This window comes from Talpa europaea (assembly GCF_964194135.1).
Source record: "Talpa europaea genome assembly, chromosome: 7".
In the NCBI taxonomy this organism is placed as follows: Eukaryota; Metazoa; Chordata; class Mammalia; order Eulipotyphla; family Talpidae; genus Talpa; species Talpa europaea.
The window spans coordinates 90,600,857-90,628,438 of record NC_140074.1 but is presented as its reverse complement, the minus strand read 5'-3'; the positions used below and the strand labels follow the sequence as shown (position 1 = coordinate 90,628,438).

General features: G+C 52.2%; 1 protein-coding gene across 1 annotated transcript; it reads right to left on the bottom strand.

The window, feature by feature from the left end:
- Positions 1 to 205: 205 nt before the first annotated feature.
- LOC311173805 (NACHT, LRR and PYD domains-containing protein 1-like) lies at positions 206 to 27,582 on the bottom strand (the record flags this gene model as incomplete). Its single annotated transcript, XM_084237901.1, is given in 17 exon segments — positions 206 to 332; positions 6,129 to 6,199; positions 6,376 to 6,430; positions 6,432 to 6,723; positions 7,117 to 7,161; positions 9,097 to 9,238; positions 11,370 to 11,495; positions 11,989 to 12,251; positions 15,658 to 15,881; positions 16,291 to 16,450; positions 17,002 to 17,093; positions 18,683 to 18,772; positions 20,280 to 20,450; positions 21,183 to 21,353; positions 22,174 to 23,773; positions 24,660 to 24,863; positions 27,300 to 27,582. Coding segments are annotated over 17 exon segments (4,116 nt in total).

Here is a 27,582-nt window from a genome sequence, read left to right as displayed (position 1 = left end):
ACCCTTGAATGAATTATTTGACAGGGGTCACGTGACATTTCTCTGCTCCAGTGGCACATTTTCAAGAGAAAGAAAACTTCATCTAGGGTGAACTCATCTAAACACAATGATCCTGGAGGAACTCCCCCCCCACTCCCAATTTTTACCATTGACTTGTGCTGCCTTGCACTTCTCATTCCCCTACCTCCATCATATTGTTCCACCATCACCTCTGTCCTGAGGCATCAGCTGCCTTCTCCAGCTGATCTCCAGTGACTGCACCATTCAGAAGGACAGCCAGGAAGGCCTGGCCATGGCACTGGCGGCAGATCTGAATGCAGCCAGAGGGCCTCCTAGAAAGGAATGGGCCTCTTATAAATGGAAACATGAGTGCATGAACATTGGTGCTCAGCCATGAACTGGTTCCCTGGCTCACAGGGCCCCTCCTGGCCTGGGTCCCACCTTCATCATCAGGGTCTAGATGACCTTTGGATGACCTGCCCACAAGTCAGTGATATTCCCAGTGCTTATGATGTGCGATTCTGAAGGATCATATGTGACTTCTGAGACCCAAGGAAGTGGGGAGAGAGCCAGGTAAAAGGCAGGCTGCTCTTCTTGGTGGGATGGTGGCAAACTTGATTGTCAGCCAAAGAACACCTAGGGTGTTTACTGTGTAAGAAAAAAAGGCTTGAAGGATGTGGCATATTGTAATTTCCAAGATCTCTCTCTCCTCCCACCCGCCCCCTTCCTATGTACTGTTCTTAAAGTGTTAGTGATTAAGAGGTGGATTCTAGTTCTCCCCCACCCCTTGAATCTGGTGAGGGTGGGGGGTTGTGATTGCTTGGACCGTCAGCATTCAACATCCCAACTCTCTATTACAGTTGGGATCCAGTTGACAGACTTGCATCTGTCCCTTCCCCTCCATCTCAAAGTTTGCTTCTGGCCTTTCTCCTGTTCCTAGGCCCATGCCACTTTGTAGCTGCCTCAGAAACTGCTCCCAATTTGCAAATAAATTTGTGAAGCTTCTGTCACCAAAAGTCTGTGACAAGCTTGGGAGAGGGAAGTGATCTGGGGGAGCTCCATGAAGAGGGCAGGGCAGGTGGCCCCTCCCCACCAGCCCTGGGCCCCTCCCTTCCCTTGGTCCTGAGTGCCCTGCTCAGGGCACCCACTGCTTTCCTTTGGGCCCCAGCTCTCAGGTAGAGGCCGAGAGCCCACGCCTTGGCCCGAATTCTAGACCCTGTGCCGCTGCCTCAGCCATCCGGGACTTACCATCATAAATCCCCAGTCAGCCTCCTGGGTCAGGCCTCCCAGGTCACCCATGGGAAAGCTCACTGGGCACAGTCTTCTGCTGGAGGGCATGGCCAGAGCTGCTCCAGGAGGACACGAGAAGACCTAGTGGCCTGGATGTCTCTCTTGCCCAGAGGGCCACCCTTGCCACAATCTCCTTTTTGCTTTCATTTGATCTGTTTAGAATTCTCACAGATAGAGCTTATGGAGGGCTCTGGGAAGCTCAGGAGAGAGGAGCAGATAGGTAGGCAGGAATGACAGGAGGCGAGGCACACAACTTCCCTGGCTTGTGCTTGGGAGGTCTTCACTATTCTCTCATCTCATAATTTGGGGCGCATCCTCTAATCGGCGTCTGGGTATTGGCTGTATCTGTCTGTCCTTTGTTTTCTTGGAGAAGAGTCAGTAACTGACAACTGCCATCTCCAGAATAAGGTGCGGTTTGCGCAAGAATAGCTCCTTCACACCAGGTTTGAAAAGCAAAACAAGATCTTTTTTTTTTTTTTTTTAGTGGGAAATCTACCTAAGCTGTTAAAAATGTTTATGCAAAGCTAATTGAGGGAAATAAAGAAATGGGTCATGGGCTACCTCTATTGTTAAATTGTTGCTATCCTATTAAGAAAATAAAAACAACTTAGAAAAATGTTACTGCCTACAAATTTTTGTAAACTGTAAAAGTATTGGAGATTCGTTCTACTTACATTCTTTTTGTATTTTTTATATTTTTTTCATTTTTTTACATCATTGCAAAGCAAGATCTTATTTCAGAACAAATGTCATTCACAGCAGCAGGGATGGAGTGGAAGGGATTATGCTCCGTGCAGTATATCCGAAGGAAAAGATAAATATCGGATGATTTCACTTATAGGAGGAATATGGGGGAACCAAACAAAAGGTCAAGAAAAAGACAACACTTGCATGAGGACCATAGGTCTGACGCATACAGCAGGGGAGGGGGGAGGAGGGGGCCTCAAAACAGGGGAGGGAGGCGCACAAGGAACTACCATGCTGGGTCACGGATGACATGGTGGCTGGAGAGCTATGAGGGCTACACCTGAGTGTACAGTACCAATTACTGCACAAAAATGAACAGTGATGTAAAGAAAATAACAACAACAATAACAAAGGCCTTATTTTCAGGTCTGACAGTGGAGAAATGAGGAAGTTGAGTTCCAAAGCACCTTTCTCCCTGGGCTTGGGGTGAGATGAGGTTGTCAGGCTTTGGGGCGGGGCTGCTGCCTGTGCCCCACGTTCTGGGTGGGGAGTGAGCCGAGCATTAGCTTTTTCATCCCATGTCAGCGATGGGAAGGCTGGGCTCTGTGGGGTGCTCACAGTCTCCACCCCTCCTTCTTGCTTCTCTCTACCAGCCGGTTTTATTTTCTGTCCTACCGCATCCTGGCTTTCTCTGTTCACCCCAGAAACCGAGCAGTCTGCTGGAGCAAGGGGGAAGATTCTGTTGCACAAACTAGGTGATTCTTGCTACAGTAGCCTGGGGAACAGTAGGAAGTTGTGAAATGGAGGGGGGCTGAGCACCAGTTAAGGGGTGTGCATCACCCCCCACTTCCTGCCCCTGCTGCCTGCGACACACACTCAACATCACACACACAGACATTATCACTCTCCTCACAGCCAGGCTTTTCCTTCTCCAGGGTCTCTCATAGATGCCTGGGCTTGATACCATCTACCTTCTGCCAAATCACACACAGTTACAGCCTGTGCTGAGGGGACCCGGCTCCCAAACTCTCCCATTTCTGCAAATAGAGAAGGACGTCTCCTGAAGGACCTGGGTACTCCTGGTCAGCAGTGCTGGGGAGCGATTAATCTTGGGGCAGCAGAATGTTACTGACTGGTGGAGGGTAATCACAAACAGTACCAGGAGCCTCTGCATTGGAACTCCACATCCACGTCTGGATGGCTGTGAGCCATTTGTCTAGCAGAGATCTGGGGGTGTTTCCAAGCGGGGGAGCCAACCTGCAGGCGTTGAAACCCCAACTCCACCATTTACTTTGTGTGAGATGCAAGGATGTTGCTTTGCATTTCTCAGTTTTGGCTACATTCTAAAGGGAGAGAAGTACCTGTTACTGCAGTGTTTGTGGTGGTTAATTTTATGTGTCGATGGGCTGGGCCGCAAGGTACCCACATAGTTGATCAAACAGTATTATGGAGATTTCTCTGAGGGTTTTTTGGGGGATCAGATTAACCTTAAATGAGTGAATTTGACTAAAACAGATGATTGTCCCACCGTGTGGATCACTCATCCCATAAGGTCTGATTAGAGCAAGCCTGACTCCATGGAGCAGAGGGAATTCGGCCAGCAGGTGGCAGCAACACCCAGGCTGCCAGGTCTCCAGACTGCAGGCCCATGCTGGATTTTGGAATTGCCGGCCTCCATAATCATGAGAGCCAGTTCCTTCAAATAAACCTTTTTATATGAACACATCATATGGGTTTTGTTTGTCTGGCTAACACAGAGTTGTCACTGGGGTTAAAAATTCATACGTGGAACAGGGCAGGGATGGTGTTGCACTAGTGGACTGTTCACGCATTTCTAGGCTCAGCTTCAAGGATGCCTGTGCGCTCTCCCTCTTTGAATTCACCTCCAGCTATTTAAAATATCTTCAGCAGGGACAGGGGGGCCTATTGGTCTCCTCCCAAATCAGGTACTCTTTTCTTAGAGCTGGCATGGAGGAAAGTGGGAACACCCCAACTCCCTGTCTGCAATGACTCCTACTGGGGGGTCCTAACAATCCTTATAGCTCTAACTGGGAGCTAAAGGGGTCAGCTAACTTGGGGTCAGCTCCTGGGACAGATCCTGAACTATTGACTCCACCTGTGCTTCTTGGTGGAGAGGATCAGAAATCTAGGAAAATCTAGATTTTACCTTGAAAATGAAATAAATTAGGACTAAGTAATCAGTCCTGTTCTGTGCAGTATGATACCTAGCAAGGCAACACAAGCAGATAGTTCTGTCCTCACGGTATTCCCCATGTTTATGAAGTAATTAAAAGAGGATTTGGGCCATTTGGAGAAGAAACACACTCTCAAACAAACAGGGGATATTTGCCCCTTAAGATACACAGTAGGGCCTCCCTGGTGGTGCAGGCATTAAAGACAGCACTATCAAGCTATCACCAGCCACTGCAGCATGAGTTCAATCTCTAGCCAGCCAGGGAGCTACCCACATGGCACAGAAGACCTCTCCTGTCTCGCCCACTGCTCCCCTCAGTGGTGTATTTTAGTCAGTCTGCCTGTTCTGTTCCCCGCTCTGTCTCTGGTGGATCCTCTCATCCCCCACACCTCTGGCCTGTACCCCAGTTCTTGTATGCATAAAAGATAAATATACAGTACACTTGGCACACTCAGCAGGATACAGCTGTACTGGAATCCCTTCAAATCAGTGAGACCACCGTGCAGACTTTCTCATCTTGGAAGTGGAGAGCCAGAATCGGGTACAAAGTCCTGAGGATTTTATACCTTCCTCACAGGTTTGTTTTACCTGGGGCCAGAGAGCAGTCACCACTACCTGGATCCTATGAAAGAATCTCTTCATGTGTAGGTGACCTGCTAGACTCCACTTTCATAGTAAGACTGCTCCCAGCACTGGGATACAACACCCTCAGCTCCAGAGGAATCACGGACAGAGTCAGCCACATGTATGGAACCTGTGAGCAATGTGACCTGAGCAAATGTCGGGGGCCTGGAAGGTGGCACCACCACCTGCTCCTGATCAGCAGGGTCTGATGCCACAGGTGTGAGTCTTCCCTTCTCGGTCTTGTCCATGCCTGCGCACGAGCCCTGTTGAAGTCTTCTCAGGGTAGTGGTGGGGGGTTAAGAGGTGCTGATTCTCTCATCCACCTGGTGAGGGTGGAACCAAGGGTGGTATCCCCCACTTTCTGCGCTGAACACGATCTGAGTACATGCATGTATGACTATTAACCTTCAGAACAACCTCAGAGACAGGGAGGCCAAAGAAGAGACCCCAGGGGTGTGTAGTGGAGAGTGGGGGTGCAGTGGAGCCCAAGTGGGTGGGACCAAGTGGTGGAGACTGAGGGAGGAGGTGACTGAGCTGTGGGAGATGCAGCCGCTGTGCTGCTGGGTCCCTGGGGGTAGCATGAGGCTTTGCTTTCATGAGTTGAGAACAACGTTGGAAGAAATGTTTTAATACCAGGTGATTCAATTCTTAGATTACTGATTCACTGGGATGATGGGAGCGGCATGCTCACTTGGGAATTATTACTAGAGAAGGATGAATTATCAAATGGACTGTTTGGTGGCCATGGGGGAATTAATGGGTGTATTTTGAGAGAGTTTTGGAAATGGAATCTATAGGTCACCTATAAATAAATCCTCACTTAACATGCACCATGTACGATGGTGGCAGTGGAAATCAACTGATGAGCAGATTAGACGTGGTTCTGCCCTCAGCTTACTATCTAGTGTGTGCGGGAGACCAGCAGCAAAGCAGGAGGGACAAGGCCATGTGCTGACGCTTGTCTGGGGACACAGGTGCCTCAGTGTCACGGGGCAGTGGGACCGGAGCCTGGAGTCAGGACGTGTCTCCATAGGAGGAGACATCCTAACTGGGACCTCACCTCCATCCTCTGCAGCTCTGCCTCACCCTCTCCTGGCACCGGGCCTCCATCTGGACTCCAGTCAGAGACAGACAACAGACCACACAGAAAAACACAAGCTCAAGTAAAAGATTTTGTTCACGTATCTGATTTTGTTCCTATCAAAAACCAAAGCCCTCAAGGTGTCTATTGTCATTGTCTCAGCAGAAGTAGCCAGTGCCATTTCCCCTACTCATCCTTCCTCTGGATGCCCAGGGAGGGTCCACCCCACACAGGCTCTGGGGGACGTCTTGCCAGGTCCTCAGGTCCAGCTCCAGCTCCAGCAGGCCATTCCTTGAGGTGCTGTCACCCACGTGGGCAGCTGCCTGTGAAAGCCAGGGGGGCAGCTGAATGCCTGGGTGGCACCCCTGGGCATGGACATCACTGCCCAGTGAGGGGTCACCAGTGCCCATAAATTTACAGTGAGAAGGCAACTCAGATGCCACTTGTTCAGAGATGAAGAAACTGAGACTTAAGAGCGGTCAGGAGAGCCAGGACTCACAGCAGGTGTGCAGAGGTCACCTGCCAAGCTGGGCAGGAGCCCCTCAGTGTCCCCCACTGTCCCCCTTCTCCCAGAGTTCACCAATTAGATGAGGATGGGTGTCCTTCAGGGCCTGGTAGAGGCGATCTTTGCAGGCCCAGTTCCAGGACCTGCTGAAGCTGAACAGCTTCCGCATCTGACTCGGCTTGGTGCCCTCGGCCCTGACGGTCTCATACTGCTCGTCACTCAGCACCTGCCCATGCAGCTTGTCCAGGATGGGGTCCACTGATGTCACTCGAGCCACCAGCTGCTCTCTACACTGGTCCACAAAGTGTAGTAAGGCCGGGGCATCTAAGGGTGAAGATGAGGCTGGAAACGAACCAAGAGGAGTGCCCACAGCGACCTCTGCCCTGACTCCCACCTCCAACTCTATTCACTCACTTCATCTGCCTCTCTGGCTTCCCCCACCCCTGTGATGCTCTTAACCACCAGAAAGGCACCTCTTCCCTCCCTCATGTCAGCATCTAGTCTAGCATTCTGCTTCAGCTGGGGCAGGGATGGGGGGAAGTTCATAAGGAAGCACTGAGTCTCCCATGAGGTGCGGCTCCATGGGCAGGAGTAGAGGTGGGAGGAACCTGCCCCGGCACACACCACTCTCTAGGGCCTGCCCCTGTGGGCTTGCAAGATCTCTTCCCTCCTCCAGGGCCACATGGTGAGCCCAGGTCTGCCCCTGGCTCCCTGTCTCTCACAGCTGCCACTGACCTGGCGGGGCTGGAGGATCCAGTACGGGTGCAGGTCTGAGGTCTCCTGAGGACACAGAGAGAAGCATTTGAACAGTGTGGGGTATTAGTCCACATGATCCCCAGTCGCTTCCCCCTTCTGAGATCCTGTGATTCTGAGAATAAACTACAGACAGATTGTGATGGAATCTGGAGTAAGGCTGGAAGGGTCCTTGGAGATGATCTAGGCAAATCTCTTCCTTAGGCAAATGGGTCCACTGAGGCCAAAGGACATGATATGAGAGAGAGAGATGGAGAGAGACCCAAGGGAACAACAGCACCTTCCCCCCCTCCCCGCCCCAAACATTTTAGACACGGTTACATCAGTCTTGATCTGATTGGAGCCCTGGTGCAGAATTTAGCAAGTGTCTTGCTAAAAAGATGAAACTATTTGAGATCTGGTATCTTGAGCAAAAACAGTCTGCAGCCAGGTAAGCAGACTTTCCCTTCTTGGAGAATGAGTCAAGGCTGTTTTGCTTTTCCTGCCCCCTTGCTCTCTGATGCCCAGTCCACACATGTCCACACAGAGCAAATATGTTTGTTCTGGACTTTGGTATTAGAATCAGTCATTGAGGTCAGGAAAAACTTAGCACTTGGAAGCAATGGGTAGATGTCCACAGCTAGGAAAAAGCAAAAATCACCAGCACCACTAACAAAAGAATGGATTTACACAATTACTTGCATGAGGTAGGAAAAGGGACCTGCATCTACTCATGTGCACAAAATCTGGGAATTGATCACCCAATTTCAGAGTCACCTGACTGTGGGTGGGGCCCAGGGAGATGGGAGCTCAGGTTTTGGTGCTGGGAGCACGGGGTTCATCTGGGTGAGAGGGGGAGAGTGTCCCTCATCCTCCACGATGACGGGATGGCCTCAGAGTCCATCCTGACTTAGCCACAAATGGGAGCACCTATGAGGAAGGCAGCGGGGATGGAAAGGGATGTAAACCATGTATGAGGAACTGGGGATCCCAAATGTGTGTAAGTGGAGACTTAATGCAGCCAACGAGCAGTCTTCATGCACCTGACGGGCTTTCCCACGGGACGGGGGCAGACTCTTCTGTCAGCCCCAGGGGACAGAACTAAGACTGTGAGGAGGAGGACATGGATTCCTAAGAGGACAAAGAATCATATTGCCAGTAGTTACTGAGAACCACGGCATGAGACATGCACAGTCACTGTGTTTACTCTATCCAACGTCCCACAAGTTAGGCAATCTGATCCTCATTTTACAGATGAGGAACCTGAGGCTCAAGCAAGTGGGTAAATTTCCCAAGATCACCCAGCGAGTGAGAGCCAGAGTGGGACTCAAACCCGGGTCTGCACTGGGGCTGCTGGTTCACAGCTAGGGTGGCTCCTAAGCTGGGACTGAATCAAGTCCATGCACTTTGGCCCGTGCTGTGCAGTCTGTTTGCAGTGGCTCAAAAGGCAGATTCTCTCCATTTCAACAGCTGACAAGGGCTGGATGTCCCTAAAAGGACTACTTAAGGCACCTGGTTCTTGGACTAAAAGATTTTAAAATTTCTTACTTTCCTGAAAGTTCATTATGTTTCCTTGTTTTCTTTCTGGAAAATACTGCAAACCCAGGCCAGGCCAGGCTCTCTGATGTTGTCAAAATTGGCTAATTCATGCATCCATATAATATCTAGGGGTTATTGTTCATCTTATATGTAAACTATCATGAGAAAGTTTGCCAAAGGCTTTGAGGTTGTCAAACTCTGTCAATTCAAGAGTGCTGTGAATACACGATGATGCATGGGGGTGATCTGGAGCAAAGATTTACTTAATTCAAATTCTGGTTATGTCAGTTGTGATATGACTAGAAAAAGCCATATAAGCCATATAAGTTCTCTGGGCTATTTCTTCTCATCAGCCAATATGTGTACACACACAGGCACACACACACACACACACACAGGCTGATTTTTCCTATCGCTGAGCTGTCTGGACTTGTCTTACTTTACCTGGTTTCACCAAGGCCTCCCACACCACAGTCCTGTCTTTCTTGCTCTTTATTTGCAGCCGGATCCCTGACTCTGACTGTCCAGCGTAGATCTCACTGAAGAGCTGTATCTCCCTGGGGCTCCGGTAGCAGAGCTCCAGTTCCTGAGCAGAGAAAGAGCAGTCATGTGAAAAGTCACTGTTCATCCTGCAAGGGGTGTCTTTCTCAAGCTCACATCTTCTTGATCCTGCTTAGCCCCCTAGGGATACTCAGATGATCTGTGCTGAAATATTTGCCACCTTCACACGATGCTCTTTCTTTCTAATTTCTACAAATTGTGACTCAGAAGTGAAGACATGGCATAAAGGAGACAGGACCGATCTTAAATGCAGTGATCACACACCCTGGCCAGCTCTTTCTCCCTTTACATCCCTTATCTTTTTTTTTTTTTTTTTTGTTATTTTTTTTTTCTTTTTTTTTTTTTTTTAATAGAGGCATGTTTTATTTATTTATTTGTTTGTTCATACATGCACTGGGTACAGTCAGAAGCGCGGGAGGGTGAGAGAATTCACCAGAGCCAGAGCGGGGAGCAGAGCAGGCAGAAGGACCGAAGTACACTGCTGAGGGGAGCAGCGGGCGGCAGGAGAGGTCTGCGCGCCATGTGGGACCCTCCTCCGGTGGCCGGGGAGCAGCCGGGGATCGAACCGGCGCCGCAGAGGCCGCGGGCAGCCTCGCAACCCAGCGCTCAACCGCTGCGCCACCGGGGAGGCCCTACATCCCTTATCTTTAATCGAAGTCTTCCTCTACTCCAAAGCCTATTTTTTTTAAGAGATTTATTTATTTATGCATGCAAGAACTTGGTACAATCCAGGGGTTTGGGGGATGAGAGGATACAGAATAGGCAGACTGACTGAAATACACCGCTGAGGGGAGCAGTGGGTGAGTCAGGAGAGGTCTGCTGCATCATGTGGGTTGCTCCCTGGCCGGCCAGGGATTGAACTCCTGCTGTGCTGCAGAAGCTGCGGATAGTTTCACAGGGTTGTGACTTAAACCCCTGTGCCATCAGGGAGGCCCCGAAAACCTATTTTTGGATGGATCGTAATCTTCAACTACTTTCAATCAATAGAAACCTTATATCCATCTCATCTAAGTCACATTGAAGACAGAGCTCCTCATTCCCACTGCTAATCCAAACATGCTCATCCCCACATTCCCCAAACTCAGCAAATGGCATCACCCCCACTGATGGCTCAGGTTCCACATTTAGGCATTCCTCTCAACTCCTTCCTGTTTTTCCCCCCACAGTTAACCTAACAAACCCCATTGGCTTTACTTTCGAAGTACACCCTGACTGTCATTGATCTCCATCTCCACTCCATGCTTGTTCCATGTTTCCCAGTTTAATAATATGTATCTCTCCCTTCAACACTGGACACCTATTCCCTCTGTCATTGTCACATAGGATGGTTCCAAGAGTCACACAGAAGGAGAAAGATATTCCCTGGTTCAACTGCAGGTGAGCATGCTGGGGACACTACAACCCTGAGCTAAGATTCTGTGCAACAGTGAGGCTAGCGTGTCTGGATGAATGTCCTGGGCATGTTCCCAGCTGCCTTTGACTGAAAGTAGAGATTGAGAAGAACAAGATGTGGTTCCTGACATCTAGAAACAGATCTTATGCTCACAGCAAGTCCTCATGGGGATGACAACCTCATCTTAGCCTTGTCATTCTGCTGGTCATGTACAAACACCCGTTCTTGGATTCATGTACAACCCACAAAATACCCAACACCCCTCTCCCTGCCTGCCTGCTGCTTGAGCAATCATAACTTCCCCTTGCTGTGCCTGTCCTGGCTGAGAGAAGATCTGCTGAAGCTCCCAATCATAGACAACACCCAACCAAGAGAAACTCTCCATGGTCTCAGATTCTCCTAAATTCCTCAAGGAAGCTCCAACTCTTACAAGTTTCTTTGTAACACCCTCTACTGAGAGGCCCCAGGGGTCTCCCAGGTGCGCGTTCTCGCTTCACAATTATTAAACTCATCATTCTGGTGGTTTTGGCTGAGAGTGGGGACCCCCTAAAGCCCAGCACCTCTGAGTGCCTCCGAGTCATCCCCGTCCTTGTTCCCATATTGCATGTGACCCTCCATTTCTGCTCTCCCCAAATCGAGTGAGTTGCTTTCTGCTCAACCCCGTCGCCCTCTGTCCCTGGAAAAGCCAAACACCTGCCCCATGGGTGTCCCCAAGCTTGACCTCTGACCCTAGTGAGTGGCAACCATAGGCGCTGTGTGTCACCTGGGGGATGATCTCCAGCTCTTCTGACCCAGACACGGTGAAGCGGGAGCCCACGTAGAGGGGGGTCAGCGGCGGCGGCTTGTGTATTCGCACGAACTGGAACTTCTTTTCTTCATCATCTATGGCCTAAGGTGCAAACAGAGCAAAGATCAAGGGGGGAGGAGCTTCTGGCTCAGACACTCTACCCGAAGCTATCTGGTTAGAACAAAGGGAAATGGTGTTTCTGTGTTTGTGTGAATGGAGGGAGCTATACCACCTCTTCTTCCCTCCCCCCATTCACTGCCACACGGAGAGCCCACACGTGGCCTTTGCTGCGTGCAGGGTGGGGATAGTGTCACTGGCAAGGAGGAGTGAGAGTGGGAAAAGGTGCAGCTCTGGGCATGGAGCCCTTGGACTCCTGGGAGGCTTGCCAGAGCTCAGCGATGGAGCAGCCAACTGGCTGGGGAGGCTTTAGGGAGCCAGGACACCAGTCCATGGCTGAGCAGGGGCAGGATTATCTGTCCGCTTCAAGGTTTTTGCTCAGAAAGATCCATCCTTATTCTCAGCTGACCCATTCTGTGTCTCTCAGGTGCATTTCATGCTTGCCGCCTAGACCCAGCCTCCCTGGCACTGTTACCACCTTCCGGATGGAGCAGTCACTGGGGATCAGGTAGAGGTGGAAGGTGACTTCCTCAGGGCGGAGGTGATGGTAGAGCAACACGGTGGAGGTGATGGGAATGAAGCGCAAGGCAGCTTGGATCATTCTCAGTACAACCCCTATGGGGGAGAAGCTGGGGTTCTCCAGGACTGTGTAACATGCCTCCACCCTGGCCGGCTTCTCCAGCAGCATCCCCTCCTCTTTGAAGTGGGCCACGTGGAACCGGGATGTGTCCACCATGTCTCCTGTCAAGGAGTGGATTCAAGAGGTAAGGATTTACTGTACCAGGCTTGCCGGGAAAGGGGGATTCTGGAGAGTAGACCTTATGGGCCCCCTGGCAGGGGGAGGTGGCATGCCTGAGCCCAGGGCTTTTGGGATTGAGGGCAATGTTTTCTCCAGGGAAAGAGCACCACACAAATACTCTGGAGACAAACCTTACACAGGCCAATCCCCTGCCCTAGATGAGCAAGAGATTAACCCCCTGGTGACCTGTTCCCATGTGAATTTGTAACTGTGCCTATGGGTGGATGCTGGTGGGTTTGGGTCCAGGCAGGTGGGGAACAAGGAATAGGAAGGGAAGGGGGGATGGAGTGGCCAGGGTTGTATGCTTTTGGCAAGACCCCCCTCTTCCATCACTGTGTGGGTCCTTGCGGGAGAGAAGTCGGGACACTGGGGCCGGAACTCCCTGGTTGATGTGACGCGGGTGTGGGACCAAGAACTGACTGGGTGATGCTTTTCACCAGGACCTTGTAGCACAGGTGAAAAGAGATTTCCTTGGCAACTGCGGTGGGTTAAAGTCCAGAGGCCCTGCCGCAGCTGTGTCTGCAGCAGAGGTGTCTCAACATTTGTCTTGGAGTGAGCTTGACTGTATCCTTGGCTTCTTATAACTGTCTCACCATTACTGTGTCCACTCCTTATGTGTCCAGTCCTACCACGTCCAGTCTTTTGTTGAGTCTAGTAGCTACTCAAGAATTACCCTACACATTATTTTTTTTTGCCTAAATCAACCAGAATTGATTTATTTGATTACAACTAAGAGGTCTGACCATACCACAGGTGAGGACATTGATGCCATGAGGAAGCTTGAGGGATACAGGTTGGTCATGGAGAAACATGGCCTAGAGGTCAAGAGTCCTGGCTCCGTCCCCATGTTGCCCAGTAACTGCGGACAACAGAGTGACATCCAGCCAGCTGGACTAGGCCCTTGGGGGGCAGGGTCACCAATGAGGACATCACTGAGTGATATTAACACCAGAAGGGGCCCTGAGAAAGTTTTCTTAAGTTTTCTCATTCATTAAATTCTTCTTTTTGTGTGAAAATAATATCACAATGCAGACATCAAATGCAAATAATATATAAAAATGTGAATAATATCTAAAAATGAAAATTCACCTCTGACCTTACCAAACAATACAACATTATTACCAACTTTCCCTTTGCCACCAGTCTTTCTCTGACCTTCTTTCCCATTATGAGCTCACATTGTCACAGCTTTCCTAGTCCGCGGCCTTCACTTCTCCTTCTCTAGAAATCTGAGGGCTTCTCGCCTTTGGACCTGCCCTTGGCTGATCACTGGGTAATGAATGATACAGGTGCTGGAGTTTGCCTTCAGCTAAAGCCCTCACCAGTTCTGAGCTGAGCCAGTCACCTAAACTTGCTATGCATCATTTGCAAAGTGGAGCCACCAAGTTTCAACTCCCAGAGCGACTGTGAAGATTAAGTGAGTTTGTGTCTGTAAAGCACTTGGGACAACCAGGGCTACCTGCCATGGTTAGTGGTGAAACACAGTTTCACCAAGAGTGTCACAACCTGCTATTTGGATCATTGTATTCCCCCCCCCAAACACCCAGGCCCACTCCTCCTGGGAACCTTCGTGTCTGGGAGGAAAAGGTGCTAAGGTCCTTGGAAGATGCATTTTGCTCACCCTGAGACATTTCACACTCTCCATCGTGGTACAGTTTAGAGGTGTTTTTCCAGGCTTAAAAGTTTGAGGCGGTGGGATGCATGGTGGTTTCCAACAGTTATGGCAGGTGTGCTCCTGGGCAGGTGGGGAGGGCAGAGGGGGCTGGCGTGATCTGCCCAGGTGACTTGGGAACATCCCCCTGCCTATGGGCATCTCAGAGAGCAGTGAGCACTCCAGATGAGTGCACTCACTTCCTGGGAGGATGGGCCCTGGGGGAGTAGGGGTCCGAGTTGCTGGAGGATGTGGCTGGTAGGGGAGTGTGGGGTCCAGAGGGACAGGATCACCTTCGTGGACACATGGTCTGTGCAGTCACACAGAGCTCTGTGCTCTGAATGACCTCACACCCGTTTTAGTATGGAATGTTACCATCTTCTAACTCTTAATAACTTTTTGAATAAGTGAGCCCATATTTTCATCTTTCTGATCCCCTGTGGAGTTGGTCCTGCAGGAGGTGAGAATGCCCAGAAGTCAAGGTCTCTGAGGCCCTGGGGTGAAGCTGAGATGCTGGAAGCTCTGAGCTCTGTGTCTAGTGGGAGACTCTCATCAGGGCAGGTTAACAGCTTCATGTGGAAACTTCCTGTGGCAGTGAAGCAGCCAGTGCCCTTGTTCTAACTTAGGCCATGCTAGACAGTGATCATCGTCTACAGGACAGCAAACAGCTGGGCCCAGACCACAGACATCAGGGACCGCTTGAAGGGGCTTGGTTTCCAAGCTGGGCATGAAACAGGTGATCTACAAGCCATCTTTGTATGTTTTGCCTCTTACTCTGTGTACAGAAGCCAAATGGACCAGTCCTCTATGGCCACAATTCCTGGTCCAGAATCAACCAAGAGAAGGCTGGGGAGACCAGGGCTCAGGCAGACCGGGGTGAGTGTGGGAGTAGCTCTTATTCTGGTTAATATGACCAGAATTCCAACACTGGTTCAAATTCCAACTCTGGTCTAGACTCTTCACGAATCTGAGCCTAATTTCCTCACTGGTTCATCAGGAGGAGCCACTGGGTCCTCATGACCCAGACATCACTGTGATGTCTGACCCCTTTATGGGGCTGATTGTACTGACTGTAGTTTCTGCTGTTTCTTCTTTATGGAGCTTTATTTGCTGTGAGAGTTTTGATTGTGATCTCACTTTGTTTTGCAGCTTTATGTATGGGAAGTCTTTGTAGGGTGAAAAAGGTTGAAAAGTCCCTCTTTCATGGTTCAGTTTTCAACTGTATTTTTGGTGACACTGTTTTTCTCCCTGCCTGTGGGAGTAGGACGACTTTCCATGGGTTGCTAGTCCCTAGGAACTCTGTCAGTTCTCTTACTTTTCTTTGAAAATAGTCCTGTCTTTGAAAAGTCTCCTCAAAGATGCCAAACTCAGTGTATCAGTTTCCTTCTGGGAACTTTAGAGATGGAATCTGTATAAAGAGCACTACGTAAATGCTAGTTACTATTATTATTGAGGACAATATTTTCTATTTAGGAAAACTTAAAGAATTCAGGCCAAAAAGTTAGGATGGTAGGAGACTAAAGTGCTTCCAAAAACCATGCCCAGAGCACAGTGGGATGAGGGAAAAACAGTCTGCGCATGAGTCTCTCTTACTCTGGAAGGAAGGTGTGGGCTCCTCCCCCAGGTCATGGCATCAGACGCTCCTTGCAGGCCCATTATTACCCCCATCACCTCCCCCCACCCCTCCCTCTGCTTACCTTGGAGAGACACGAAGTGAGGCAGGTACACAGCTGCCACGGCTCCTGGATCGGCCTTGATGTCAAACAGAGGCCCTGCCACCATCCAGCTGTGCTGGGGGACAGCCCTGTCCAGGAACTGGTCCCAGGCACAGAATTCAATCTCAATGGTCACTGCCCTTCTCACCACAAAGTGGAGACCCGTGTTGGGCCAGTGGTAGGAGCCGGCCGTGGGGAAGTGAGCTCTGGGCAGAATAGGGACAGGGTGACACTCGTCACAGACTCGCAGGGCACCTGCTGGATGCCCGAGCCTGTGCATGGCAGTCGGATCCAGGAGGGCGGCTGTGAGCCCAGGGATTGGAATCGGCTGGATGAGGGTTTGACTCCTGCTCCTCTGCTCTCTGACTGTGGGCCCTGAGCAAGAACAGAACCTCCCTAATCTCAATTTCCTCATCTGTAACTAGGGGCAACGAGGCCCCGTCTTGTGGAATTGTTTAGAATTGAGTAAGCAACTTGATGCACGGGGCAGCTTAACCCAGGCCCAGGGTGGGTAGCTGTTTCTCTAACAGGGGGTACGGAGTCTGTGCGGGAACCCAGCTGGGGGAGGTGCGGTGTCAGAAGCCAACCCTGTACAGGCAGAGCCCCCTTATTTACCGGTATAGGGTCCTCTCTTTGTCAATCACCTCTGTAGCCACAGGCCCCAAGGGGCCCTGGAACTCATCTTCAGACCCCAGAGGCTCCATGTGTGGGTCAGGCAGAGGGGCAGGAGAGGACAGACAGAGGGTTTCCACCTGTATTACACGAGGGGCACTTCCTTTGAAACAGACAGGGCAGCAGTCAGCTCTGGGATCTTCCACGAGGTCTTCCCTAGCCCTAAGCTTCCCTTTCCAGGGTTGGAGTGCCTGAATCACAGCAGGGAGTGTGTCTGCAGCCTCCGTCCCTGATCCTGGGGCTGCCTGTCTGCTGAGGAGGCCCAACACTGCTGCCCTCAGAGCATCCCTGCCTGCTCTCCCCAGCTCCCCCTGCTGCAGGGCACTCCCCCAGAAGGCTCCAGGCAGGCAGGCTGTGAGAGGAACGTGGGTCAAATGAGAGTCAGGCAGGGATGGGGGGTGATTCCCAGGTGTCAGAAGTCCTTGGGCCATAATAGACAGACCCTGGTTCAGAGTCTGAGGCGTGAGAGGTGCTCTTGAGAGCAGCCATTGACGTGGGAGGGAAAGAAACCAAACCCCAAGACTGAGAGTGGGGTGGGGCTCTCTTGGGGGTGGTCCTGCCCTATCTGTACCTGAGACAGGGGATGTGGGATGATCTTCTACCAACCCCAACACCCCCCTAATGAGGTTGCTGCCAGACCCTCACTTCGTGTACCTAATTCTGGTCTTTTCCGCTTGAGTGAGGACATGTGATCACTCAACTCTCCTCCTCCAGGGTCCTCAGCAGGGGTCGTCACGCTCATCATCCTGCACACAGAGTTGTTCATATTCCCGCGATCTGGAGGTCACGTGGGGGCTGTCTCCTGACATCCCCAGTTAAGACTCTCTCACTGAATATGAACTCACAGTCCCCATCCAAGCTTTCCCTCAGTCCTTGTCTCCATAAATGGGAACCCCGCCACGCAGCCACCCCTGCCAGGACTGGGGTGTCGCCTGACTCTTCCCTCACCCCCCAACAGCTGATGGATCACCTTGGCACTATCTCCAAAATAGGTTCCTTTCCATTCTCTTCTCTCACCTGCACGGCCGCCACATTAGTCCCAGGCCCCGGTGTCTGCGCTGGACCCGCTCTGGATCCTTCTACCTTTGTCCCTCCCAGTCCATTGTCTGCACAGCCGCTCATCTTAAATATGAACCTGGCCCATCACATCACTGCTGAAGACCCCAAATGATCCCCATTGATTTTGGGGTAAAATGGAAAGTTTTTAATATTCCCCAAATGAGCACATGGTGCCCTGTTCTTCCTCCAAGCCACATGGAAAAGCTCTCCTGCTCACACACCTCTAGACGTGATGGTTAAACTCGGTGTCAAAATTCCCCTGGAAGGCTGGTTAAAACAGACTCCTCGGCCGCCCAAAGATTCAGATCCAGCAGGTCTGCCATGGGGTCCCAGAATTTGTAATTCTAATTACAAATTAGGGTGCTGGTGCCAACACAGCAGGTCCAGGGAGCACGCGGGTAACACTGCTCCAGACACCTGACGCCCTCTCCCTCGCAGGAGCTGAGCCCCGAACTTCTGCCTGGATCCACCCCTTCTAGGCCCAGCTAACCCTCCCAGCTGGCAGAGTTCACTCAGGCTCAGAGAGGCCCATCCATGACTCCCAGGCCCCGGATGCAACCAGACAGGCTGGGGGCTTGTCCTGTCTCCCTGCTGGACTGGGCTCCTGTGTCTGGCCCTTGCTGCCCCTGTGAGCCTCACACTCTGTGGGCCTCAGGGACTGTTTGCTCCATGATCAGTGGCTCCTCTTCCATAGCCTACAAGCCCTTTCCCTCCATTTCAGGTGGCGCAACCTCCAATTCCTGGGGATACATACATTCGCAGTTATGGGGGAGAGGCACCAAACATGGAGAATGAGGGGGCTCAGCAGATTCCCCAGGGAAGAAGATGGATTCTGCAGCCCCTGGGACTTGCCCCTCAAGCCCAGATGTAGGCTCGTGTGTGTGTGTGTGTGTGTGTGTGGGGGGGGGGGGGTTGGTAGATGCTCTTTTTCCTCCAACTCTCTCTTTTCTCATTCTTCCCCACCCACCCTGTGTCCTTGCCTTCCATGTTCCAGGTCTCTCCAACTCTTTCACTTGCTTTCATTTGTTCATCTTCTTATCCACTTACTGGACGAGTTTGAGGGGAGTGGCAGACTCACTAACCACAAACAAGCAAACAAACACACAAACAGCCCCCTCTCTGGCTGCATTGGTGTCTAGGTGTTTTGCTGGGTCTGTACATGTCAACGCCACCCCAAGTCTCTTCCTAGTCTCTTGACTCTGGACCAGCCCGAGTCCTGGGGGAGCAGGAGGGTCTGTCACCCTCCTCACTCTCCCCCTGGCTCCCACGCCCTTACTGTCTTCTGGAGACGTGCAGCTGAGGCTTCTCCTCCTCCAGGGCCCTCAGCATCTCTGTCACCTCCTCACTCAGTGGAGCCTGGTCCAGCCTGCAAGCACAGAGGAAGCTGGTTCTGCCGGTGTCTTGGGTGTCTTGGGGTGCCCTCAGACCCAGCATCCTGAAATATGCCACCTCCCATGGGAAATGCCTCAGGTCAGGGTCCCTGGGGGTCAACTGGGAGGTGGAAAGCAGAGTGTAGAGATTTAACAGGGAGAGCGCTTGGGGCAACACCAGGTCTTGGGGAGGGAGAGAAGCAGGCCTGGGCAGAGGGAGAAGCTGGGCTGAGACAGCTCAATGGGGGCCTCAGATGACTTGAGAAGGGGATCTACAGGCAGGAGGACTCTTCAGAGCTGTCCCAAATTGGATTGAGGGGCCTTTCTACCCCAATATCAGGCAGTGACTGCGTGCAGCTGCCTGGGAGGGGGCCTGATGTTGGAGGAGAGATGGCACCCCTGCCGTCCCTGCAGCAGGCTGTCAGTGGTTCTCCCAGTGTCTGGGGGTCACATCCCGAAGGGGATCTGGGCAACCTTTTACAGAGACCGCCACACAACAGCCATTCCCCATGGCTTCTGGGTGACCACCTAGGGGTGGGTCCCGGGTCTCAGAGGCTGAAAGTTTGCTGGAAATGAGAAGCCGAGCCCTGGAGAGGCCCTTCAAAGCTTGGGAGATGGTGAGAGTCAAATGTGTTCGGAGGTGGGGAGCGGGGGTGGGGAGTGGGCTGGGGTGGAAGGTGCCAGCCCCCTGGGGATGGAGGTTCCTGGGTGGAAATGGTCAGGGTTGGCTGGGAAGACCCATGTGCAGACTGTGTCAGCCCTGCTGTCCTGCCCCGACTGCTCCTTTAGGTCTGAAAGCCCATGAAGGAGGCCTGGCTGTGGGAGGCCCAAGGGCCCAGGCTTGGCAGACCCCCTCCTGGAGCCTCTGGGCCTCAGCACAGGAATGGGGGACAAGATGTGGGGGTGTTGGAGGCCCTGCAGCTCTGAGTATGTGATGGGCCTGGCCAGGACCTAGAGTGATGCTTGCAGGCACACAGCCTGTGTACTTGTCTTCAGGATGTGGAGGAAAGAAGCAACCCAGGAGACAACATGGGGAGGGGCCTTCCTCACCTTTCTCTCTTCCTGGGGTTGTGCCCCTTGACTGGACAGGGCATCGCCTATGTTTGCTGTAGGTCTCAGCCTGATGTCACCTCCTCAGAGAGGCTTTGGAGGCCCCTGATTCTATTTCTATCTCTCCTCCTCCCCTCATGTAACTTAGCATTTGTAGTCTAATATTCATCATCTTATCCTGAGTAGTTCCTGTCACCATCCTTGGTTTTACATGCACTTTGCTTCATTACAGTCCATGAGGTGGACACGATAGTCCCATCACACAGATGAAGAAACTGAGTGGCGGGTAAAGATTGGTCTGAGGCACAGTGTCAGGGATGGAGCTGGCGAGGAACCCAGCTGGTCACACACGCATCTGTCCCTTCCCTTCCCTGTCCAAGGCCACAGTGACTGTCTCCCTCACTCCCCCACCTTGTCCTCCCCTGTCCTCTGCCCTGAGGCTCCAGGTCTTACCCCAGGAGCCTGAGCTGGCAGGCAGGCTGCCTGAGCCCCTCACAGAGCAGCCTCACCCCGAGGTCGCCCAGGTCGTTCTGCTGCAGCTCCAGCTCTGTGAGGCGGGGGCTGGTGCTGAGCGCGGAGGCCAGGTCCTGGCAGCTGCTGGAGGTGAGGCCACAGCGCACCAGCCTGCAGGAGGGATGCAGAGAACACAGTCATTGTCCATGGGCAGTGAGGGCAGCTCAGCTCCTAGCTGAACTGCAGGCTGATGGAATCCTGGTGGGGGTCAGTTGACCGATGGGTGGCTCCTGGGGCTAGGGGACGGCCCAGAAGCCCTGGCGTCCAGCACAGCCTGGGTCCTGACTAATTCACGGACCCAGAACCACAGGGAGAGGATGGGAGTGCTCCTTGAGGAGGAAGAGGAGCAAGGATGGGGTAGGGGCCTGTTCACTCCTCTGCTCCCCACTATCCCTACCCTGTTCTGCGGTGTGGCTGGAGACAGAGATGCCCTGGGCAGGGACTGTCATCGGGGTGCTTGGAGACAAGCTCATTGTGATCATTTACCTCAAGTTTCCCTTGATGAGTGTAACCTTCTTAGAGGGCAAAATTAGCAAAGGACACACACCTTTCCCCAACAATTCTCAGAATTTACTTCCTCAAGGACGTGCTCCCCGGGAGCCGTCATCAGGTCTGTAATTACACATTTGTTAGTGTGGTTTCTTGATTAATGCCAGTCTGGAAAAGAGTGATGAAAGAATCCTGTCTACGTATATTTACCATAAATTGGCACTTAGCACAGCGCATGGACAGAAGCAGCTCAATGAGTATCTGTCGGATACAAAGCCCAGGCCCCATCCTACACTCAGCTCCTTCTGGAACCCCTGCCCACCTGCCTGAGAGCAGACCCCAGGCCAGACTCACCGCAGGGTCTCCAGAGTGCAGTGGGGGCACCTCAGGGCCTCACAAAGACTCTGCACTGCAGAGGGGCTCAGGGTGTTTCCACTGAGGTCCAGCTCCATTAGGCTCCCAGTGACCCCGGAAACGGAGAAGAGAATCTGCCAACAGGCATCTGTGATCGGGAAGTGAGTGAACCTGAGGGAGGGAGAGAGGGGCAGGGGTGACATGACTGTGTTGTGGGGTCTCAGGTACATCTACTCAAAGGCCAGGGACTCTGCCACTCTGAGCACAAGGCCACTCTGGGCAGTGCCATGCCCAAGACTCACCAGCCTCCCCAAACGCCCCTCTGCACCTGCTCCCTTGGGTTAGCTCGCTCATTCTGCAGCCCTTGCTGTCTTGTCTCGAATTGCTCACTGCATGGGTCTGTGTCTGCCTCAGTCAGGGATGTGACGGCAAGGGCTGCCTATTTCATATTTAAAAATGTTCAATGATGAGCATGGGACCCGGCACAGAGTAGGAGTTGGGGGATCTGACAGTCCTCTGTAAGCCTCAATGCAGGCACCCCTGTATTCCTTTGCACAGACATTCTGGAGTCTCAGGAAGGACAGGAGGAGATCGGGGAAGGGAATGGAGCCTGGGAGAGGTGGCTCAGTAACTGAAGACTGAGTTTCCCCTGAGCCTCTTCGAGCTACATTTGCCACTGTCCATTGCAACCTCTCTTGTTTTAGCCCAATGTCCTGGTTTCTCCCCACCGGGTCTCTGTATGTGCCTACCCGGAACACTCCTGAAGATCCCATGTCAGGCCACCACCACATTCAGTGCCTGTGCTCATAGCTAGGATAAACTCAAATTCCCAAGTTAGAGAATGGGACACTGCAAGGATTTAGGGGACAGATTTGGCCATTAAACATCACTGGTGACCACTACTTTTTAGTCTGTGGGACCAGGCTTAGTGTGAGCATCTCCTGTGCCCAGGATGGTGGAGCCAGCAGATGGAGGGAGACTGGGTACTCACAGGGCCACATCAGGGGGTTTCCAGGCTTGGCTGTGCTGTCCAGTCCCATTCACTTGAAGCCTTTTCACGTGGCAACAGAATGCCACACAGAAAGTAAACACCAAGAACTCCAATTTGGTTTGAAGAAACATCTTCATCGCTTGAAAATGGGTCATTGCTTGTGTGAGGAAGTCCTCATCCTGAAGCTCATACAAGCAGTGGAGTAGTTGCAGGGAGAGTGGCCCCGGGGAGGGGCTCTCTTGCCAGACCTCCGCCAGGGCCCCGCGCAGCAGCTCCTGCCTCCACCCCCCAGGCAGCCTGCTGCTGAAGATGCTCTCTGTCTCTCTCACCCCCTGCTCACTCAAAAGGCCAAATAGGAAACGCATGGTTGGTGACCCAAAGGTGTTATTTCCACTAGTTAGTCTTAGGAACTTCCCCACACCTCTGGTGCTGCTGGGATCATCGCTGGCCTTGTCATCTCCCAGCACACAGGACACAGCTGCCAGGAACTCCTGGAGGCACGGGTGAATAAAGCTGTAGCTCTCAGCCACACAGTGCTTTTGAAGAACACCCATCTGCAAGAGGGTGGAGACTACAGTGTCTTCTATGCCATGCTCCTTGAAGTCTTCCATCTTGAAGAGGGTCTTTCTATCCCACATGCCCTCAGCAGCCAGAGAGCACAAGCCCTTCAGATGGGTCCCCAGGGGCCGAGTGGGCAGAGCCTGGGAAAGGTACTGCAGACAGAGGGCCGTGGTGGTCTGGGGCCTCAGCGAGAGCTCTCGCCCCTCCTCCATCTGCTGCCTCAGGCACGTGCAGACCAGCCAGGACACCCAGGGCGCCAGACACATGGCCCAAAGCGCGTGGTTTGACTCAGCCAACCTCAGGGCTCTACGTGCTTGGCCTTTATCTGTGAAATATTTACAGAAATATTCCTTCTTGCTAGACTCTGAGAACCCCAGCACCTCCACCCACTTGGGCTGTTTTAAGGCAGGAATGAACTTCCGCAGGGCTGTGGTCCGCACGGTCACCAGCAAGGACACTGTGGGAAGTAAGGTTTTCTGCAGCAGGCAAATCAGCAGTGTGTGCACCGGCCGCTGTTGGCTCCAGTGCAGACCCAAGTCGGCCTTCTCAGCCCCCGAGACCCACTGTAGCTCATCCAGACCGTCGAGGATGAAGAGGAGCTTCTCTGGTTGAGAGAGGATCTGGCTAATGGCAGCCTCAGGGGCCGCCCCGACTTCTGTGATGAGCTCAGCGAGAGTCATTGTCTTTGCTGGGAGTTGACTGCAGTTGAAGTAGAAGACGTGCTGGAAGCGGTCCCTGTACAGCTGGCCTTCCTCCCAGACCCTCCTCACCTGCCTGGCCAGTGTAGACTTCCCGACCCCAGCATCTCCGTGCAGTATGACCGTGGGAAGCTCCTCCTGGGCACCCAGCCCCGGGCCAAAGAAATCTATGATGTTAATAAAACGCCCTGGTTCCCCCATCATCACAAACTCATGGCCTCTGGGGTGACTTGTGTGTAGAAGTAACAGCTGTATGAATTTTTGGTCTGAATCCTCATTTTCCAATGACTGTGTGGAACAGAACCATTCTCTTCTCTGTTTCCGCAATCCTTTTCTGGGTCCTCAGTAGGGGAGGGAAAACGGAACACAAGGACGTAGAACAGATTTTTAATTTCTTCCTCCTTCCCGCTCCTCCCCTCCCCTCTGCTTCCTTTCCCTCATCTTCCTTTTTCCCCTCCCTTTGTTGTTATTATTTTTTGAATGGCAAGTGGCATGACTGATTAAGTCAACTGATTCCTTTGAACCTGGAGCACATGTTAGGAGCATGGATTTCACAGCTTGACCTTTATCTAAGTACAAAAGGGGTTCTTTTAACTTGAGGTCTCTCATATTTCAGCGGGGCATCTCCTAGCCTGCAGGCTCCACCGGCCTTGTTGCCCGGATGGCAGAGGGAGCAGCTTGTCAGGCCTCATGGTGTGGACCGTGATGTCAGAGACAGCAGAAGCTGAATCCTACCTCTTCCACGGCTAACTGGGAACTTGTACCTTTAGAGCCTCCGTTTTCTCATCTCCAAGGCAGGATAAAAACAGTATCTATCTCATGAGTGGTGTGTAAATAATTAAATTGGTGTGTATTGTAAGTGAAGCACTGGACGCCAAGCCTGGCAGTGTCCAGCAAATCCTTTCAGTCATGTGACTTCTTGCTGATCACTTGTGGGCTAAGAAGCTCCGAGAAAATCAAATCCTTTTGTCCTGACCTCATGCCAGTGCCTTGTTCACTAAACCAGGGCATGTGTTTTTCTGTGCCGGATGATGAATCTAGGTTTTAATTACTCCTCAACACAACAAATTAGCCAGACATAGAGACTCCAGTGGTGGTGGAGTTGGGGGGCGATTTTTAGAAAGACCTTTCAGATGTTTGCAAGACCCTGTGTGCTGAACCTGTCAACCTGACCTCCATCCGTGCCCTTGCCCTACTGAATCCTGTCTAGAAGGCCTAGGGCCTCACCTGTGCAGCGATTTCCAGGTGTTTCCACCAGGGGCCATGCAGTCTCAGGAACCTCATGCTTTCTGGGGTCTGGGCTGCGCTGAACTAGGGGTTCCCAGGCCCCGAGCACTGCAGTGGAAATGGGGGCATTGGGTGACTCCTGGCTTGGTGACTCGTGATCTGGGGAGCTTGGGAGAATTTGGAAAAGGGATGAGGAAGGATTTTCTGGAGGTGGAGTGAGAGAAAACAAGAAAGAAATTACCATTTACTGAGAATCTTTTTTTCCCCTTAGGTTCATACATTTGCACTTTGAATCCTTACAGCAATCCCATGAGGTGAATGCTGATTACCCAGTTTTTTTTTAAATCATAAAGACATAATATAATTTTATTCTCTTCATGGCTGGTGTGAAACTTTCTCTTGGTAAAAACTTCCTCTATTAGGTAGAAAGATTTTGATAAGATATTTGGGGGAGGCTTAAGTTCCCCATTTCAAGTAACAACTAATAGCAAGTAAATGACATTTTGTCAGACAATGAAACTCAGATTATGCATGTTGAGGCAGAGAGGAACTGCTCTGGGAGCCTGGACACTGTATGGAGGAAGGGCAGAGAGCAGAATGCTGGTGGGGGCACAGGAGGAAACCTTTGTGTGAGAGAGATGATGCTTAGCTCTCGCCTGCAACACCTTCTCTACAGTCTACATCATGTACTTGAACTTCGGTGCAAAAGATTTTTTGTGCAGAGTTCAAAGACGTGCATATTCCATACTGTAAGGCATGAGGTGGTGTGTGCAGCAGAAACTGAGTAGCATGCAGGCTCAGATGAGGAGACTGAGACAGCAGGGGATGAAACAACCTGTTGCATGTCATGGAGTAAGCAGGCAAGATCAGGATGCAAAGCAAGGACAAGGAAGGTAAGGTTCGTAGCCATCACTGCAGGACTGTCAAGAGGAGTGAAGATGGGCACCGAGGGAGGGAAATGAAAGGAGGAGGCTGAGGTTGGGACCAGCACAGAGGAGCAGCAGGGTGGGTGGTGGTCCTGGGTTTCAGCCCTGGCTCTGCCTTCAAGTGCTGGATGACCCAGCTGCTTGCTCTAGCCCTTCTGGCACCAGGAAGAGGCGGCCACTTTGCTGCTGGGATGAGAAGAGGAAGAGGGTGCAGCTGAGGTTTGCAGCCTGAATGATTCAGGAGGGTGGAGGCCGGATTAGAGAAGTCAGGAGAGGGAACTGGCTTGGGCTGAGCAATGAGCCTGCACTCTCCTTGAAGCTCATCAAGAGAACAGAATTCTCCTTGGAACTTCTGGGCTAATCTGACCCCAAGGATCTTAAGAGTCCTCTGAAATTATGAGTCGAGCTCTTCCTGGGCAAGAACCATGTCACATTGGCACCCAGCTTGCTAAGACTCACGTCTTGCCTCCATGAGCCACCGATTCCCCAGCTGTCAGGTTGGAGGGGGTGTAATCTCAGCACTGGAATAGTTCTGAAAAATCATTTCTAGGCCTACTGCTCCCATGTCTGCATCCTCCCCCCTCCTATAGTTCCATCACCCCAGGTCCCCATGCACCCACAGGCTCACCCAGAACCCATTAGCTGTCTCAGCTTTACTGGGGACCTTGGAACCAACTCTGCAAACCTCACCTTTCCAGCTGTGTCCAGATGTCTCAGGGAGGTGTCTCATAGTCCTTCTCTCCATGCTCTTAGAGGTCCTCAGGCTCTCATTGTCCCAGTCCCATGGCACGTTGGTGGATGTGGGCCAGCTGGGGGATTCCAGGTTGGGTGCATTTGGGGAGCAGAGGGCTGAGGTGCCCTGGGCTGTGGGGGGTAGCCAAAGAGGTTGGGGACTTCACAGAAGGGCCAGGCAGAACTAGGAGACTGAGCTGAGCTTCTGGATATTATAAGCAGTCCCTGTCTCAACTAAGAGAGCTCAGGAAAATCCAGTGGAGCCACCACATCCTGTCTCACCTCTCCAGAGGCTCGTGGGAGGGTGATGCATAGACACACTCTGCTGGACAAACTGACCTGATGCTGACCTGGGGTCCAGGAAATGTGCACTTCTGTGCTGGCTCTGTCTCTACACCCTCTGAGGCCTCTCTGAGGATGGAGCCTCCGTTCTTCCTTGCGGGCAAAGCGCCTCCGCCTCCCTGGGCTGCTTCCAGTAACAACAGCAGCGACAGCAAACAGCTCCTCAGTGATCTAGCACTTACCAGGTTATAGATCGGTGCTGAATATTTATTATGGATTCTCTCCTTAACCCTCACATCGACCAAAGAAGCAGGCTCTGCTCTCCCATTTTACAGGTGGAAAAGCTACAACCGAGAGTGATGCAGCAAACTCACTAATTGGTAGAGCCCCAGGCCAGGTAGGTGCCCACTTGGGGGCAGCATGTGAACCACATACCTCCCCGCCCCACTCCCCGACCCCAGGGCCCTTCTGAATTCAGTCTCCTCTTCTCTGGCCTGTGAAGATCCATGGGGTCCTGGGAATGTACTTGGCCAGTGAGGCGTTCAGTATGGGTTGTCTAGTCTGGGCCTGGTTATCCCTGGGACTGAATGGAACCATGTCACTGACCAGAGGAAGGTCTGGAAGCCTGTAGTGGCAGGGTGCAAGGGGACAGGGGTGGGGCCACAAAATCAGCGACACCAGAGGGACATTGTCTTCTCACCTGCAATGAATTCTGCCTCTGCCTGGGCCTGGGCGCACAGCCCACTCAAGCCCATCTTCTTCCAGGTGAGGAGGGCCAGGTCCCAGGCCTTCTGCTCCCCGTACTGAGCCACCAGATAGGAGGCCACCTCCAGACCACCTGCCTTCTCTGGTTCAGCAGGGGCCCCACCAGAGGAGAGTCCTTGCAGCTCCTTCCCAGGCAGCCGAAGCTGGAATTCCTTCAGGTCCTCCTGACTCATGATATCCAAGTACATGGCCAGCTGCAGCCGGACCTCCCTGGCCAT